Raw genomic sequence first — 17,528 nt, forward strand, 5'->3', positions numbered from 1 at the left:
GAAAATTCACGTCAATGTCACAAAGAAAAATAATAACTGAAAAACCAAAATAATATATCCCCACTAAGTACCAATAGTCCTCTAGAGGAGTACAGTGAGAACCACCTAGAGATAATGCAGGACATGGAACTCAAAAGAACAACTATAAACATGATAAAAGAATTCAGTGAATTTAAAGAACACACAAAAAAAGAAATCAAAGAACTGAAGGAAGATAGGGATATCATGTAGAATAAGAGCTTCAGCTTCTCTGCCCAACTATCTTATATCATGTCTGAATTAAGCATTCTCTGAGAAAACCGTATTTGCTTTTATGAGGGACACTGAATACAAGGGATCCTTTCTTTAGCTTCTGTGTATGTTATACTAGAAAAAAATCCTTCCAGGAGCTGAAGAGATGGCTCAGCAGTTCAGAGTTCTTGCTGCTTTTGCAGAGGACTCAAGTTCAGTTCCTAGTACCCATGCTGGGTGGCTCACAATTGCCTATAGTATTTTCACTAGTATTTTCTCTATGCCTTGTTCTATGATCTTCCATGAGTTCCTAGGTCCATGGGATCTGATGCCCTTTTCTGACCTCCCAAATACCCCCCACATATGTGACATATATACACAGACACAGACACACACATACGCATAAATAAAGAGAAAATTCTGAAAGCTGCAAAAGAGAAACAACAAGTCACATATAAAGGAAAACCCATTAGGATCACAGCTGACTTTTCAATGCAAACTATGAAAGCCAGAAGAGCCTGGATCAAAGTATTCCCAGTGTTAAATGACCACAGATGCCAACCCAGATCTACTATACCCACCAAAATGTCTATTATAGTTGAAGGGGAAAGAAAAATCTTCCATGACATAAATGGGCTGAAAGAATTTGATGTCCACAAAACCAGCCCTTCAAGAGTTCTGGAAGCAATACAAAGAGCTGAAGAAAGGAATGACTATACACAAGGGGTGACAGAAAGAAATTCAGTGAAGGTGTAACTGTCGAAATGCACAGCTATATCAAGAATATGAATAGAAATAAAAATGACAGGATTCAATACACATCTTTCATTAATAACTTTATTAATGGACTTGGACTGAACTCCCCAGTCAAAAGATACAGACTAGTTGAATGCATTAAGAAACAAAACCCATCTTTTTGTTGTCTGCAAGAAACTCATCTCACTTTCAAGGACAGACACTATCTCAAAGTGAAAGGATGGAAAAAATATACCAAGCAAATGGCACTAAGAAAAAAGCAGGCATAGCAATTCTAATATCTGATAAAATAGACTTTAAAACTAATCAGAAGAGACAAAGGCCACTTCATTCTGATCAAAGGAACAGTAAACCAAGAAGATATTACGATCATGAACATATATTCACCAAACTCTGCTGCACCCAACTTCATAAAAACAGTACTTACAGGACTTTAAGACCCAGATTCATCCCAAATCATAAACAGTAGAGGACTTCAATACCCCATTGTCACCATTAGGTCAACAGTTCAGAGAATTAACAGAGAGACATCTGAATTAAACAATACCGTATATCAAATGGACCTAACAGACATCTACCGAATATTCCACCCAAGCACCAAAGAAGATACTTTCTATTCAGCGCCCCACGGAACCTTCTCCAACATTGAAAATGTACTGGGGCACAAAACAAACCTCAACAAATACAAAAAGATTGAAATAATTCCATGCATTCTATCAGACCACAATGCAATAAAGCTTGAAATAAACACCAGAAGAATCCCCAGTAACCACATGAGCACATGGTGATCCTGAATAATGAATGTGTCAAAGGAGAAATTAAAAAAGAAATAAAAGTATTCCTGGAAATAAACAAAAAGGACAATACAACACAACAAAACCTCTGGGACACACTGAAAGCGGTCCTTAGAAGTTTATAGCTCTAAGTGCCTACATTAAAAAATCGGAAAGATCACAAATAAATGACTTAACATTGCAATTCAAGACACTTGAAAAGCAACAGCAAATGAAACCCAAACAAGCAGACAAGAAGAAACAACAAAAATCAGAGGAGAAATTAATGAAATAGAAGCAAAGAAAACTATACAAAGAATGAATCCAAGAACTGGTTCTTTGAGAAGATAAACAAGTTGATAGACCTCTAGCCCAGTTAACCAAAAGAAAGAAAGAGCACCTCCAAATCAACAAAATCAGAGATGAAAGGGGAAACAACACAACAGACATCAAAGAGATCCAGAACATTATAAGGGAATACTTTAAGAACCTGCATGCTACTAAATTTGAAAACCTAAAAGAAATGGATGAGTACCTAAAAGCATGGGAACCAAGCTAAATGAAGACAAGATTAACAGCTTAAACAGACCCATAACACATAAGGAAATTGAAACAGTAATACAAAACCTCCCCACTAAAAAAAGCCTGGGACCAGATGGATTTACAGCAGAATTTTACTAGACATTTTATTAAAGAGGATCTACATCCAATACTACTTGTTATTCAAAAAGATAGAAATGGAGGGAGAACTTCCAAATTCCTTCTATGAAGCCAGCATCACTCTAATACCCATGCCAGGTCATGATACAACCAGAAAAGAAAACTATAGACCCATATCTTTAGTGAACATAGATGCAAAAATTCTCAACAAAATACTTGCAAGCCACATACAGACACCCATCAAAAAGATCACCATGATCAAGTTGGCTTTATTCCAGAGATGCAGGGATGGTTCATTATATGTAAGTCAATAAATGACATAAATCATATAAATGGGTTCAAAGACAAGAACCACATGGTCATGTCAATAGATGCAGAGAAGGCCTTTGACACAACCCAACATGCATTTATGTTCAAAGTCCTAGAGGGAATTTGAATAGAGGGAACATATCTCAACATAATTAATGTCACATATAACAAACCCACAGTCAACATCATCCTAAATGGAGAAAACTGGAAGCATTCCCATTGAATTCAGGTACCAGACAAGGCTGTCCACTATCTCCACTCTTTTTTAACATAGTGCTCTCTTGCAAGAGCAATAAGACAAGAGAAAGAAATTGAAGGAGTTATAATTGGAAAAGAAGAGATCAAATTATCCCTTTTTGCAGATGATACTATATCTAAGAGATGCCAAAAATTGCACCAGAAAACTCCTAGAAATTATTAAGACCATCAGTAAAGTTGCAGGTTACAAAATTAATCTACAATAGTCTGTAGCCTTTCTATATGCCAATAACAAGCAATCAGAGAAAGAGTACATGGAAACACTCCCCTTCACAATAGCTGCAAAAAATATAAATAAATAAAAATAAAAAAATCTGGGAATAAACCTGACAAAGGACATTAATGGTCTGTACAAAAAAATTTTTAAGTCCTTAAAGAAAGAGATTGAGGAAGACATCAGAAGGTGGAAGGACCGCCCATGCTCATGGCTTGGAAGAATTAATATTGCGAAAATGTCCATCCTACCAAAAGCCATTTATAGATTCAATGCAATGCCAATCAAAATCTCCATGACATTTTTCACAGAATTGTAAAAAAACCATTCTAAGATTCATATGGAAGCCCAAAAGACCTCGGATAGCCAAAGGAATCCCGAGCACTAAGAGCAATGCTGGGGGAATTACTATACCAGATATTAAACTGTATCATAGAGCTATAGTCATTAAAAACATCGTACTGGCACAAAAATGACCCATAGATCAATGGAACAAAATTGAAGACCCAAATGTGAGTATATTCAATGTCAGTGACCTGATATTTGACAAAGGAGTCAAGAACATTCACTGGAGAAAAGACAGCATGTTCAGCAAATGGTGCTGGCAAAACTGGATCTCCACCTGTAAGACTGAAACTAAACCACTATCTTTCACTTTGCACAAAAGTCAATTCCAAATGGATCAAAGACCACAATGTGAAGCCTGAAACTCTGAAGCTGTTAGAAGAAATCATTGGTAATAACCTGCAAGATATAGGTATAGAAAGGGATTTTCTAAACTGGACATCAGATGCCCAGGAAACAAGGTCAAGAATCAACAAATGGGACCTCATTAAACTAAAACGCTACTATACATCAAAAGAAACAACCAAGGAAGTGAAGAGAAAACCAACCGAATGGGAGAAAATCTTAACCAGTGACACGTTTGACAGAGGCTTAACATCCAGAATATATAATGAACTCAAAAAACAAAGTGTCAAGAAAGGAAGTAACCCAATTAAAAGATGGGCTAAGGAGCTGAACAGGGAGTTCTCAAAAGAAGAAATAAAGATGGCTAAGAAACATCTTAAAAGGTGTTCAACATCACTAGTAATTAGGGAAATGCAAATTAAAACCACTTTAAGATTTCATCTTACCCCAGTCAGACTGGCTAAGATCAAGAGAACAAATGATACCAAATGTTGGAGAAGATGTGGGGAAAGGGGAACACTCATCCACTGCTGGTAGGACTGAAAGCTTGTTCAACCCCTATGGAAAGCAGTGTGGCGATCTCTTAAAAAACTACAAATGAACCTACCATTTGACCTATTTATGCCACTCCTTGGCATATACTCAAAGAACTCATCCTATTGCAGAGACACTTGTACATCCATGTTTGTTGCTGCTCTTTTCACAGTAGCTAAGAGAGGGAAGCAACCTAAGTGTCCCTCAGTTGATGAGTGGATAATGAAAATGTTTCATTTATACCATGGAATTCTACTCAGCACTAAAAAAAGATGAAATCATGAAATTTGCAGGTAAATGGGTGGAACTAGAAACTGTTATACTAAGTGAAGTAACACAGACTCAGAAAAACAACACAAAAGATGACATATGTTTTCCCTCATGTGTATCCTAGCACCAAATCCTTATAAGTGAATATGTATCCAGACATAACTACAGGAACTAGGATAATGAAGAGGAACCAGGGAAGTAAAGGAAAAGAAAGAATCTGAAAGAGAAGAACAGTAGAAAGCAGGTGTTAACAAGGGAGATATAGATATTAATGGGGTTATTTTAAGGGGAGAGGGGAGGGAAGGTTATACAAGGAACCTAGGGGATGAAGGGAAAGAAGGAGCTCAAGAGAGGTAGGACCATAGGAGAAGGATATTATTAATGGAGAAATGGAAAAAATAGGCACCTTAAATGGGGAAACCCATGGTGGAAGGGTTAGACAATGTGAGAGATAAATAATTCCTAGCTAGTTCTAGAAAACCAGAGGGAACCGTATTAAGCCAACAACCTACTGACAAATTATACATACAACCAGATTAAAGAATGTAATATATATCTAGGCAATGTGTATCTGAGAGCGTTTGGTCTTTGCCCAGACTCTCTCCACATGCATATGGTAATTAAAAGTACCAGACTGATGGTACTAACCTTCTTGGATGTTTAACAGCCATACTTTGAGGCATATACTAATTTGGTCAGGGGGACATAAAGGACAGTTTTTGCTCTTTCCCCTCGTGGGTTGACTAAGTTCCAGTGGACTATGAGCATCTCTCAAAATGTCCTGTAACTGTGGTGAGTCACATGTCCTCTTGAGTAAGGAGGCTGTGGAGATCCCACCAGTTGGACCTGAACAAGTTTCCAGTCTACAAAGAGCCAGTGTCAACACTGAGGAAACGTTTCCTCCGTGCTTCCAAGTGAAGCCAGCCCTGGTCGAGTAGGACCTTTGACTTATTGTCACATAGACAGAGCTGGTAAAAGAAAGGAGCCAGGGTCTCCTCCCAAGCCCATGTGACCCCTGAGGAATAGATCCTCAAACGAACTTAAGAGTAACAATTCTTTTATCTGGGCCAACTGTAGGGTCTTAAACACCCAAAAGGAAAGTATAACCAAAAATTTAATGGGGTCAGTATAATTTTTAAGAGTGTATATGTATAGCTAAAGGTTATATAACAAGAAACAGTGCCAGACAGGAGATACCTTCAGGAGATACCTTCCTTTGAGTTATTGGCCATCTTGGCACAAGGGAACCCCAGACAGTAACCCAGCATAGAACTCGGAAAGTGAACAGCAGACCTCAGTCTTATCTAAAGGAATATTGACAACCGATTGCTGTTTGATGAGGAACAGCTAATCTTCCTAAAACAAGGATCTGTAGACAGGATGACTAGATTCAGCAAATGGACAAACACTGGCGAATGGCTGGGGGTGTCGAAAACACAGTGGACAGTAACAGGGATGACAATGTATGGGCTCCAGTATGTGTGTGTGGGAGGCTATGGAAGGGTGCCATTTGGGAAGTGGCTGTATAGATGAATAAGATGTGTGGGGTAGTCTGTACGATATACACACAGAAAAATCAAATTAAAAGATATTTGAGGAGGAAGCATAAAAATCTACTTCATGTTAAATAGTAGAGGTGATAAACATTACCAGTGAAATCTACCTGATGACTTTATATCCATACTCAGGTACTAAGGATCTGAGTGTAACTGACTGTGACTAGTAATCAGATTCATAGAAATTAAAGACACATGTGCAAACATTTAAGTGTTAGTATAATTAAAAATGTAGGAAACATCTCCCTCTGCTTCCCTGAGCCTGCACACCCTCCAGGTCTCTCTCAGGGGTAAGCCAATTGTGCCCCCTGCCCCGGCGCCTTGACTCCCCCAGCCTCATTCACCCCCACAATCTCTCCTCCTACCCTGTGTCCTGTCCCATTCCTTGTCTTGGTGCCCCAGACACCGGGGGAACCACCACCACTTCTTGATCCTTTGCATCCAGACCAACCCAGTTACTTCTGGGATCCCCAGGAGCCCTCAGGGCCTGGTCCCACCCTCACCCCCCTCTGCTTCCCTGGTCTGCACAATCCACCAGCCTCTCTCCCGGGATCCCTCAGGGCCTGGCCCTGCCCTCACTTCCCTTTGCTTCCCTGGGCTTCAAAACCCACCAGCCTCTTTCCTGGATGCTGGGGTTGACCTTTCCTCTTGCTGATCCTTTGCATCCAGACCAACCTAGTTCCTCCAGTGCAGTCCTTAGGAGCCCTTGGGGCCTCTTCCCACCCCTATCAACCTTTTCATCTCTGGGTGGCATGTCAACCAGCTGCCCTAGACCAGCATCTTTCCTGGACCCTGCTTCCAGGCCAGTCCAACCCCCAAATTCCTGAGGCCAAAATCTTTCCTGGAGGGAGGGATCCAGACCTTAGTGGAAAGCCTGAGAGCATCTGATCCTCATCTGACTTGAGCCTTTGTGGGAACTTCTGACGAAAAAAGCAATCTTGCTATTCCAATATAAAATCAAAAGAGAGAGAACCAGAAGCTTAGAGGAACCAGTTTTTCATGCCCAAAAAGCAAACCACAAAGACCCGTAAAGTGTACAAAAGAGCAGACCTAAACTTGAAGACTTGAGTTTCACACAAGAATCAGAAACTACAAAAGAAATTCACATGTTAAAATCACAGAGAAATAACGATAACATGAAAAACCAAAATAACATATCCCCACCAAATACCAGTAGTCCTCTCGAGGAATACAGTGAGAACCCTGTAGAGATAATGCAGGACATGGAACTCAAAAGAACAATTATAAACATGATAAAAGAATTCAGTGAATTTAAAGAACACACAAATCAAAGATCTCAAGGAAGATAGGCATAAACTTCTGAATGAATTCAGAAAAGAGTTAGAAATATTGAAGAACACTCAGGCTGAAATGAAGAAGGAAGTGAAACACTCAGTAAGCCAATTAGAAATGACAGGAGAGAGCCTCACCAATAGGATGAACGAAATGGAAAACAGAGTATCAAGACTGGCAGATAAAGTGGACGAACTAGACCACACAAGCAGAGACTATGAAAAATTTAAGAAATCACAAGAATGGACTATGCAGGAATTGTGTGACACCATAAAAAACCAAACTTACAAGTCATAGGCATACAGGAGGGAGAAGAAACCCAGGATAATGCCATGGACCAGATCTTCAACAGAATCGTGGAAGAAAATTTCCCCAAATTAAAGAAAGACATGCCCATACAAATACAAGAAGCATATAGAACACCAGGCAGACAGGACTGTGGTTCCCGCTGTGGCTGCTGTCCTCTGGCTCTGGTCGCTCTCCTGCTCTCTCAGTTCCTCTGATCAGTCGTCCGGTCTGGACCCCAGGGCTGGTGAGGAGTCTGCGCCAGCGTCACCACATTCAGACGCAGGAGACCAGTTTCAGTGATATAGATCTGCTTTATTGCAGGAAAGTACAGGCTTATATAGGGATAATAGTCCAATCATAACACAGTATATGGGATCCCTTATTAGCACGGCAGACTAAAATCCTATTACAATCTAGTGGGCCAGATGTCCTATTAGCATGATAAGTTTCAATTTCTCTAAGTTTCGGATTCCTGGAAACCATGTGACTTAAATAGTTTTCTCTCTGATAAGAAACAGGAAGCACTGCATTCCAGCATGATAGGTATGTAAGGCAAAAGGCAAAATCACCAGATTTTCCACAACACAGGACCAGAAAAGAAACTTTTCACAGCACATCATAGTAAAAACACTACATGTAGAAAACAAAGAGACAGTTCTGAAAGCTGCAAAAGAGAAACAAGTCACATATAAAGGAAAACTCATTAGGATTACAGCTGACTTTTCAATGCAAACTATGAAAGCCGGAACAGCCTGGACCATAGTATTCCCAGTTTTAAATGACCACAGATGCCAACCCAGATTACTATACCCAGCCAAAATGTCTATTATAGTTGAAGGGGAAAGAAAAATCTTCCATGACATCAATAGGTATTCTGGGTTGTTTCTTCATTGCTGTGACAAAATACTCTGACTAACACCAACTTGGGGAAGAAATTGTTTACTCATGTTACAGTTCATCAGGGAGCACAAGGTAGGAACTCGGTAGGATCTTGGAAGCAAGAGCTGGAGCACAGGCCATGGAGGAGCTCTGCTTACTGGCTTGCTCCCGTGGCCCCTGCTCAGCCTGCTTTCTTATGCAACACAGGCCCACCTGCCCAGGGGTGGCACCACCCACAGTAGGCTGGGCCCTCCCACATCACTCAATAATCAAGAAGGTGCCCCATGGACACAGCCACAGGCCAGTCCATTGAAGGCAATTCCCAATTGAGGCTCCCTCAACCCAGGTGTGCCAAGTTGATACTAAAGCTATCCAGCACAATAGGCTGAAAGAATTTATGTCCACAAAATCAGCCTTTCAGAGAGAGTTCTGGAAGCAATACAAAGAGCTGAAGAAAGGAATGACTATACCCAAGGGGTTGTGGAAAGAAATTCAATGAAGGTATAACTGTGGAAATGTACAGCTCTATCAAGAATGTAAACAGAAACAAAAATGACAGGATTCAATACTCATGTTTAATTAATAACTTTAAATATTAACAGACTGAACTCCCCTGTCAAAAGACACAGACTAGGTGAATGTATTAAGAAACAAACCCCATAATTTTGTTGTCTGTAAGAAACTCATCTCACTTTCAAGGACAGACTGTCTTAAAGTGAAAGGATGGAAAAAAGTATACCAAACAAATTGCACTAAGAAAAAAGCAGGCGTAGCAATTCTAATATCTGACAAAATAGGCTTTAAAAGTAATCAGAAGAAATAAAGAGGGCCACTTCATCTGATCAAAGCAACAATAAATCAAGAAGATATCATGAACATATATTCTCCAAAGTCAGGTGCACCCATCTCCATAAAAACAATACTACAGGACTTTAAGACCCAGATTAATCCTAACTCATTAATAGCAGGGGACTTCAATACCCCACTGTCTCCATTTGTTAGGTCAACAGGGCAGAGAGTTAACAGAGAGACATTTGAATTAAACAATACCATATATCAAATGGACTTAATAGACATCTATCGAGTATCCCACCCAAGCACCAAAGGACATACTTTCTACTCAGCCCCACATGGAACCTTCTCCAAACCGACCATATATTGGGACACAAAACAAACCTCAACTAATACAGAAAGATTGAAATAATTCCATGCATTCTCAGACCACAATGCAATAAAGCTTACAATCAACACCAGAAGAATCCCTAATCACCACATGAACACATGGAGATTAAACAACACACTCCTAAATGATGAATGGGTCAAAACAAATTAAGAAATAAAAGTATTCCTGGAACTAAATGAAAAGGACAGTACAAACCAACAAAACCTTTGGGACAGGTTGAAAGCTGTCCTTAGATGGAAGTTTATAGCTTTAAGTGCCTTCAAAAAATCAGAAAGAACACAAATAAATGACTTAACATTGTAACTCAAGACACTTGAAAAGCAACAACAAATGAAACCCAAACCCCACAGACAAGAAAAAATAACAAAAATCAGGGCAGAAATTAATGAAATCCAAACAAAACTACAAAAATCAACGAATCCAAGAGCTGGTTCTTTGAAAAGATTAAATAGAATTGAAAGACTGCTAGCCCAGTTCAGTATAAGAAAGAAAGAGCACCTCCAAATCAACAAAATCAGAGATGAAAGGGGAAACATCACAACAGACACCAGAAAGATACAGAACATATAAGGGAATACTTTAAAATGGTATATGCTATGAAATTTGAAAACCTTAAATAAATGGACGGATATCTAAAGGCATGGGAACCACCTAAACTAAACTAAGAAGAGATTTAACAGCTTAAACAGACCCATAACACACAAAAAAAAGAAATTGAAAGAGTAATACAAATCTTCCCATCTAAAAAAAAGCCCAGGATCAGATGGATTTACAGCAGAATTCTACCAGACATTTAAAGAAGATCTACAGCCAGTACTACTTAATTTATTCAAAAAGATAGAAATGGAGGGAGAACTTCCAATTCTGTCTATAAATCCAGAATCACTCTAATACCAAAGCCAGGTAAAGATAGAACCAAAAAAGAAAACTGTAGACCTATATCCTTAATGAACATAGATGAAAAAATTTTCAACAAGATACTTGCAAACTACATACAGACACACATAAAAAGATCATCCACCATGATCAAGTCGGCCTCATCCCAGAGATCCAGAGATGGTTCAATATACGTAAATCAGTAAACGTCATAAATCATATAAATGGGCTCAAAGTAAGAACCACATGGTCATCTCAATAGATACAGAGAAGGCCTTTGACAAAATTCAACATGCATTTATGTTCAAAGTGCTAGAGGGAATTGGACTGGAGGGAACATACCTCAACATAATTAAAGACATATATAACAAAACCACAACCAACATCATTCTAAATGGAGAAAAACTGGAAGCATTCCCATTGAAATCAGGAGCAATAAGAAAAAAGTAGGAAATTAGAGGAATAATTGGAAAAGAACTGATCAAATTATCCCTTTTTGGAGATGATATGATGTTATATCTCAGAGAGGCCAAAAATTCCACCAGAAAACTCCTAGAAATTATTAACAAGTTCAGTAAAGTGGCAGGTTACTAAATTAACCTCCAAAGCCTTTGTATATAGCAATAACTAGCAAGCAGAGAAAGAGCACATGGAAACACTCCCCTTCACACTAGTTGCAAAAAAAAAAAAAAAAAAATCTAGGAATTACCCTGACCAAAAACATTAAAGACCTCTACAATGAAAAATTTAAACATTTAACAAAACAGATTGAGGAAGACATCAGAAGATGTAAGAACCTCCCATGCTCATGGATTCGAACAATTTATATTGTGAAAATGACCATCCTACCAAAGCCATTTATAGATTCAATGCAATGCCGATCAAAATCCCCATGATATTTTTCACAGAATTGGAAATAACCACCCTAAGATTCATATGGAAGCACAAAAGACCTCGGATAGCCAAAACAACCCTCAGCACTAAGAGCAATGCTGGGGGGATTACTATACCAGATTTTAATCTGTATTACAGAGTTATAAAAACAACATCGTACTGGCACAAAAATAGACCCATAGACCAATGGAATAAAATTGAAGGCCCAAATATGAGTAAATGCAATTTCAGCCACCTGATATTTGACAAAGGGACCAAGAATTTTCACTGGAGGAAAAACAGCATGTTCAGCAATGGTGCTGGCAAAACTGGATCTCCACCTGTAGAAGAATGAAGCTAAAACCCTGTATTTCACCTTGCACAACAGTCAATTCCAAATGGATCAAAGACCTCAATGTAAACTCTGAATCTCTGAAACTGTTGGAAGAAAACATTGGCAAAACCGCACAAGATATAGGTGTAGGAAAGGATTTTCTAAAGCAGACATCAATTGCTCAGGAAACAAGGGCAACAATCAACAAATGGGACGTTGTTAAACTAAAATGCTTCTTTACATCAAAGGAGGCAACCAGGGAAGGGAACAGAAAACCCGCAGAATAGGACAAAATCTTCACCAGTGATACATCTGACAGAGGTTTAATATCCAGAATATATAATGAATTAAAGAAACAGACTCAGGAAGTAACTCAATTAAAAGATGAGCTAAGGAGGTGAACAGAGAGTTCTCAAAAGAAGAAGTAAAAATGGCTATGAAGCATCCTAAAAGATGTTCATCACTAAGAAGTAGGGAAATGCGAATTAAAACCACTTTAAAATTTCTTCTTACCCCAGTCAGACTGGCTAAGATCAAGAGAACAAATGATACCAAATGTTGGAGAAGATGTGGGGAAAGGGGAACACTCATCCACTGCTGTTGGGGCTGCAAACTTGTTCAACCCCTATGGAAAGCAGTGTGGAGAACTCTTAAAAAACTACAAATGAACCTACCAAATTATCCCATTTATGCCACTCCTTGGCATATCCTATTGAACTCATCCTAAGAACTCATCCTGTTGCAGAGACACTTGTACATCCATGTTTGTTGCTGCTCTTTTCACAATAGCTAAGAGATGGAAGCAACCTGAGTGTCCCTCAGTTTACGAGTGGATAATGAAAATGTGGTTCATTTATAAAAATAGGGTTAGTTTAAGCCGGTGGGGGGGAAGGGTATATAAGGAAGCTAGGGGATAAAGGGAAAGAAGGAGCTCAAGAGTGGTAGGACCGTAGGAGAAGGTTATTATTAAGGGAGAAAGGGGGGAAATGGGGGCACCTTAATTCCAGAAACCATGATGGAGGGGTGAGACAGTATGAGAGATAAATAATGACTAGCTAGCTTTAAAAACCAGAGGTTACCATATTACTCCAACAACCTAATGACAAATTATACATAGTGGATCAAGAAATACGTCTATGTATGGTTTATATGCGAATAATTGGTCTTTGCCCAAGATTTATCTGTGACACACAGTAATTAAAAGTACCAGACTGGTTGAACTAATCTTGGATGTTTAACAGACATACTTTGAAGCCTATAATAATTTGGTCAGAGGGACATAAAGGACAGTTTTTTTCTCCTTGCCCTCCTAGGACGATTAGTTCCAGGGGACTATGAGCATCTCTCAAAATGTCCTGTAATTTTGGTGGGTCACCTGTCTCTTGATCAAGGAGGCCGAGGAGACACCACGGGGTAGACTTGAACCTGTGTCCAGTCTACAAAGAGGAGGGTCAACTTAGAGGAATCATTTCCTCTGTTCCTCCATGCAAAGGCAGCCATGGTCGAGCAGGACCTTTGACTTTTCTTCACACAGGTGGAATTGGTAAAAGAAAGGAGCCAGGGGTTCCTCACAAGCCCATGTGACCCCTGAGGAACAGACCCTCAAACGACCTTAAGAGTAAAAATAAATTGGTTTATCTGGACTAACTGTATGGCCTTAAACAGCCAAAAGGAAAGTATAACCAAAGATTAAAGGAAAAGGGGCCAATATAATTTCTTAAGAGTCCGTATGTATAGCTAAAGGCTACATAACAAGCAGCAATGCCAGATAGGAGATGCCTTCTTTCGAGTTGTTGGCCAGGGTAGCTAAAGGGATTCCCAGATAGTAACCCAGCATAGAACTGGGGAACTGAACAGCATTGCTCAATCTTATCTAAAGGAATATTGACAACTCATTGCTGCTAGATGAGGAACAGCTGACCTTCCTAAATCAAAGAGCTCTAGATAGGGTGACTAGATTCACCAGATGGACAAGTAGTGGGGAATGGCTGGGGGTGTCAACAACACAGCAGTCAGTAGAAGTGATAACAGAGTATAAGGGTTCTAGTGGGGGGTGGGAGGTTATGGGAGGGTGCCATCTGTGAAGTGGGTATATAGTTGAATAAGATGGTTTGGGATATTCTGTGTGATACACACACACAAAATCAACATATTTTAAAAATGTATTATATTTGAGGAAGATGCACGGAAATTTACGTCATGTTAATTAGTAAAGGTGATAAACATTACCATTGAAATCTACCTGATGACTTTATAGACATACACAGGCACCAAGGATCCAAGTGCAACCGATTATGATTAGTACTAATCAGATACATACACATTAGAGATGCATGCACCAACATCTCAGTATTAGTAGCAAAAACAATGAGTCTTTCTGCAAGGAACAATATATTATAAAATGAAATGGGGATCTTTTTTAAAGGTTAAAAACTCATTCTATTTTATGTCTCACAGAGCTTATACTGAGTTCAATATTGTATAACTATTAATTCAGCTGTGAACCTAGAAACTTAGAGCCTCTTGTGAAAGAGATGTACTCTTGCTCTGGAATGTGTTACTGAATATGTTAAAGCTGTAATGAAATGCTTCTTCTAATCATGTAGTTATTAAAAATTAAAAAAATTACTTCATGTTAAATAGTAGAGGTGATAAACATTACCAGTTGCATCTACCTGATGACTTTACATTCATACTCAGGCACTAAGGATCCGAGTGTAACTGACTGACTAGGTATAATCAGATACATAGAGATTAAAGACACATGTGTAAACATATGTTAGTAGCATTAAAAATGTAGGAAACAGCATATCTTAAAATGAAATGAAGATCTTTAAAGGATAAAAACTCATTCAGTTTTTTGTCTTATAGGGTTTGCATTGAGTGAAATATTGTTTGACTTTGTTAATTCAACTGTGAACCTAAAAATTTATCACCACCTTTGATAGAGATGTTTCCTTGCTATGAAATGTGTTACTGAATATGTTAAAGCTGTAATGAAATGCTTCTATTCATGTATTTATTAAATTAAAAAAATAAAATATAGAAAAAAATAATTGTTCAAAGCATAAAAATTTGCTCCTTAATAATTAGTAGATGTGAAAAACGTTACCATTCAAATCTACCTGATGACTTCATATTCACGCTCAGATGCCAAGATGCTCAGACTGTGACTAGTAATAATCAGATATATAGAGCTTAGAAATGCATGTGCGAACATCTTAGTGTTAATTGCATTAAAAATGAATTTTTCTGTATGAAACTGTATTTTAATAATAAAATGGAGATCTTTTTTAAAGTTTTAAACCATTTAATTTTATGTCTTATCGGGTTTTTACTGAGTACAGTATTGTATAACTGTATTAATTCAACTGTAAACATAAAGATTTACAGCCAATTTTGAAGGAGATACATCTTAGCTCTGGAAATTGTTATTGAATATGTCAATGCTGTTGTAATGCTTCTTCTAATTATGTGGTTATTAGTTAAATAATTAAAAAAAGGAGTCAGTGAAATAATGTAGGAAACAGTGTATTTTAAAATGAAATGGAGATCTTTAAAGGGTAAAAACTAATTCACTTTTATATCTTACAGGGTTTATACTGAGTTCAATAATGTATAACTATTAATTCAACTGTAAACCTAAAAATTTATAGCCAATTTTGAAAGAGATGTATCTTAGCTCTGGAAATTGTTATTGAATTTGTCAATGCTGTTGTAATGAAATGCTTCTTCTAATTATGTGGTTATTAAATAAATAATTAAAACAAACAAAACAATCAAATGGTTGGCAGTAGTTTAACAATCTAAAATTTTGACCCTGTATTTAATCTGGTAATATACTTTAGTAGAGAGGAGGATCAAAAAATATATAAGAAGATAGAAGATGAGATATTTTGGAAAATTTGTATTTCATAACCTCCCTTGCCCATATATGTTTTATAATTCACAAGAAGAGAGTCCTGTCCTCTCCTCAAGGTATGTAGGATTATATTGGATTTTGAAGACCTAAAGTAAAGAATCATGAGTAACAATAGGAATCTTATTGAATGAAGTAACACTTTAGTGCTCACGCAGGCATTTTGTGATAGAAGGGTCCCTTTTTTTTTTGGTCTGTTTTGAGACAGGTTCTCCCTGTAGTTCCACCTGGAACTCACTATGTAAACCAGGTTGGCCTTGAACTTGTAAAGCTCCACCTTCTCTTGAGTGCTGGGACTAAAGGTGTGCACCACCGCACCTGGCTCAAAAGTGTCCTTTTTTTTTTTTTTTCAAAATAAACTTTTTCTAATTTAAAAATTTTACATATTTATTTTTATTTTATGTGTATAAGTGTTAATATCTGCATGTATGTAAGTGCACCTGTATCATGCAATGCCCGTGGAGGACAGATGGTGTTGCTTTCTGAGTCACGCAGAGTTATTAGCTGCTGTGTGGGTGCTGGGATTCCAACTCAGGTCTTCTGCAACAACAACCAGCGCTCTTAACTGCTGAGCTATCTCTACAGCCCCCTTTTTCCCTAATTTTAAAGGAAACATATGTTCATTATAATAATGCTTAAAACACCAAATTCTATATATAGAGGAGAAAATCAACCATAATATCATTATGTAGAAACAGTGATACTAACGTTATTTCTTTACATTTATTTACTTATCTTGGGGAAGGAACCATATGCCATGGTGCTCCTGAGGATGTCTGTAGAAACCCTGTGTGAGTCTTCTCTCCTACCTTGTGGGTCACTGGGATTGAACTCAGATGACAAGACTTGGCAGCAAGGGCTCTTACCTGCTGAACCATTTGGCCAGCCCGACTCTACTACTTTTTTTTTTTTTTTTTTTTTTTTCTGAAATAGTGTCTGGCTTTTTTAGGTCAAGCTGACTTTGACCTTTGTATTTTATAAATTGTGTAGAGTTTCAGTTTTTAGAAAAGTTCTGTTTGGGGCTGGAGAGATGGCTCAGTGGTTAAGAACACTGACTGTTCTTGCAGAAGACCCAGGTTCGAATCCCAAAACCCACATGGCAGCTAACAACTGTCCGTAACTCCATTCCCAGGGGATCCAACAGCCTCTTCTGTCCTCTGTGGGCATTGCACGACATGGGTGCACTTACCTACATGCAGGCAATACACACATACACAGAAAATAAAAAGTAAAAAAAATTAAAAAAAGAAAAGCTCTCTTTATAATCTTATACTAGGAGAGATCTTTCCCTCCCTTGTTTAATAAGAGTGAACTCTTGTCATTTAGATGCCACCAGCAACAGCAAGACCAGGTTCTCGTGGTAGCCTTGTAGGGACTGGTGGAGTTTTGTCATCTCAGATCAAAGTTGCTGATCGTCCTGTAACCCAGCAAGGCTTGAGTGGAATGAAAACTGGGATGAAAGGTATCTGTTTTATAAAGATGAGTATGTTTCATACAAAAACTATTATACCACCTTATTAATAAGTGAGATATATAGCATGTAGCTCTTATTCTTTGACTTATAAAATTGTTGTACAGTAATAACAGAATGAATGAAAATACATTGTGAACAGGAAGTTATATATATATGAT

General features: G+C 38.1%; 1 protein-coding gene across 2 annotated transcripts in view; it reads left to right on the forward strand.

The window, feature by feature from the left end:
• The window catches only part of Ift74 (intraflagellar transport 74), a 102,164-nt gene that overhangs the window by 9,899 nt on the left and 74,737 nt on the right, over nt 1–17,528 (forward strand). For both annotated transcript variants that reach the window (XM_029561538.1, XM_008828956.2), the window contains one exon: nt 17,223–17,358. In XM_029561538.1, the coding sequence (XP_029417398.1) occupies nt 17,223–17,358 (136 nt within the window). The remainder of the gene's footprint in view (nt 1–17,222; nt 17,359–17,528) is intronic.

Source organism: Nannospalax galili, unplaced genomic scaffold, assembly GCF_000622305.1.
Source record: "Nannospalax galili isolate Female #2095 unplaced genomic scaffold, S.galili_v1.0 scaffold52, whole genome shotgun sequence".
Classification (NCBI taxonomy): domain Eukaryota; kingdom Metazoa; phylum Chordata; class Mammalia; order Rodentia; family Spalacidae; genus Nannospalax; species Nannospalax galili.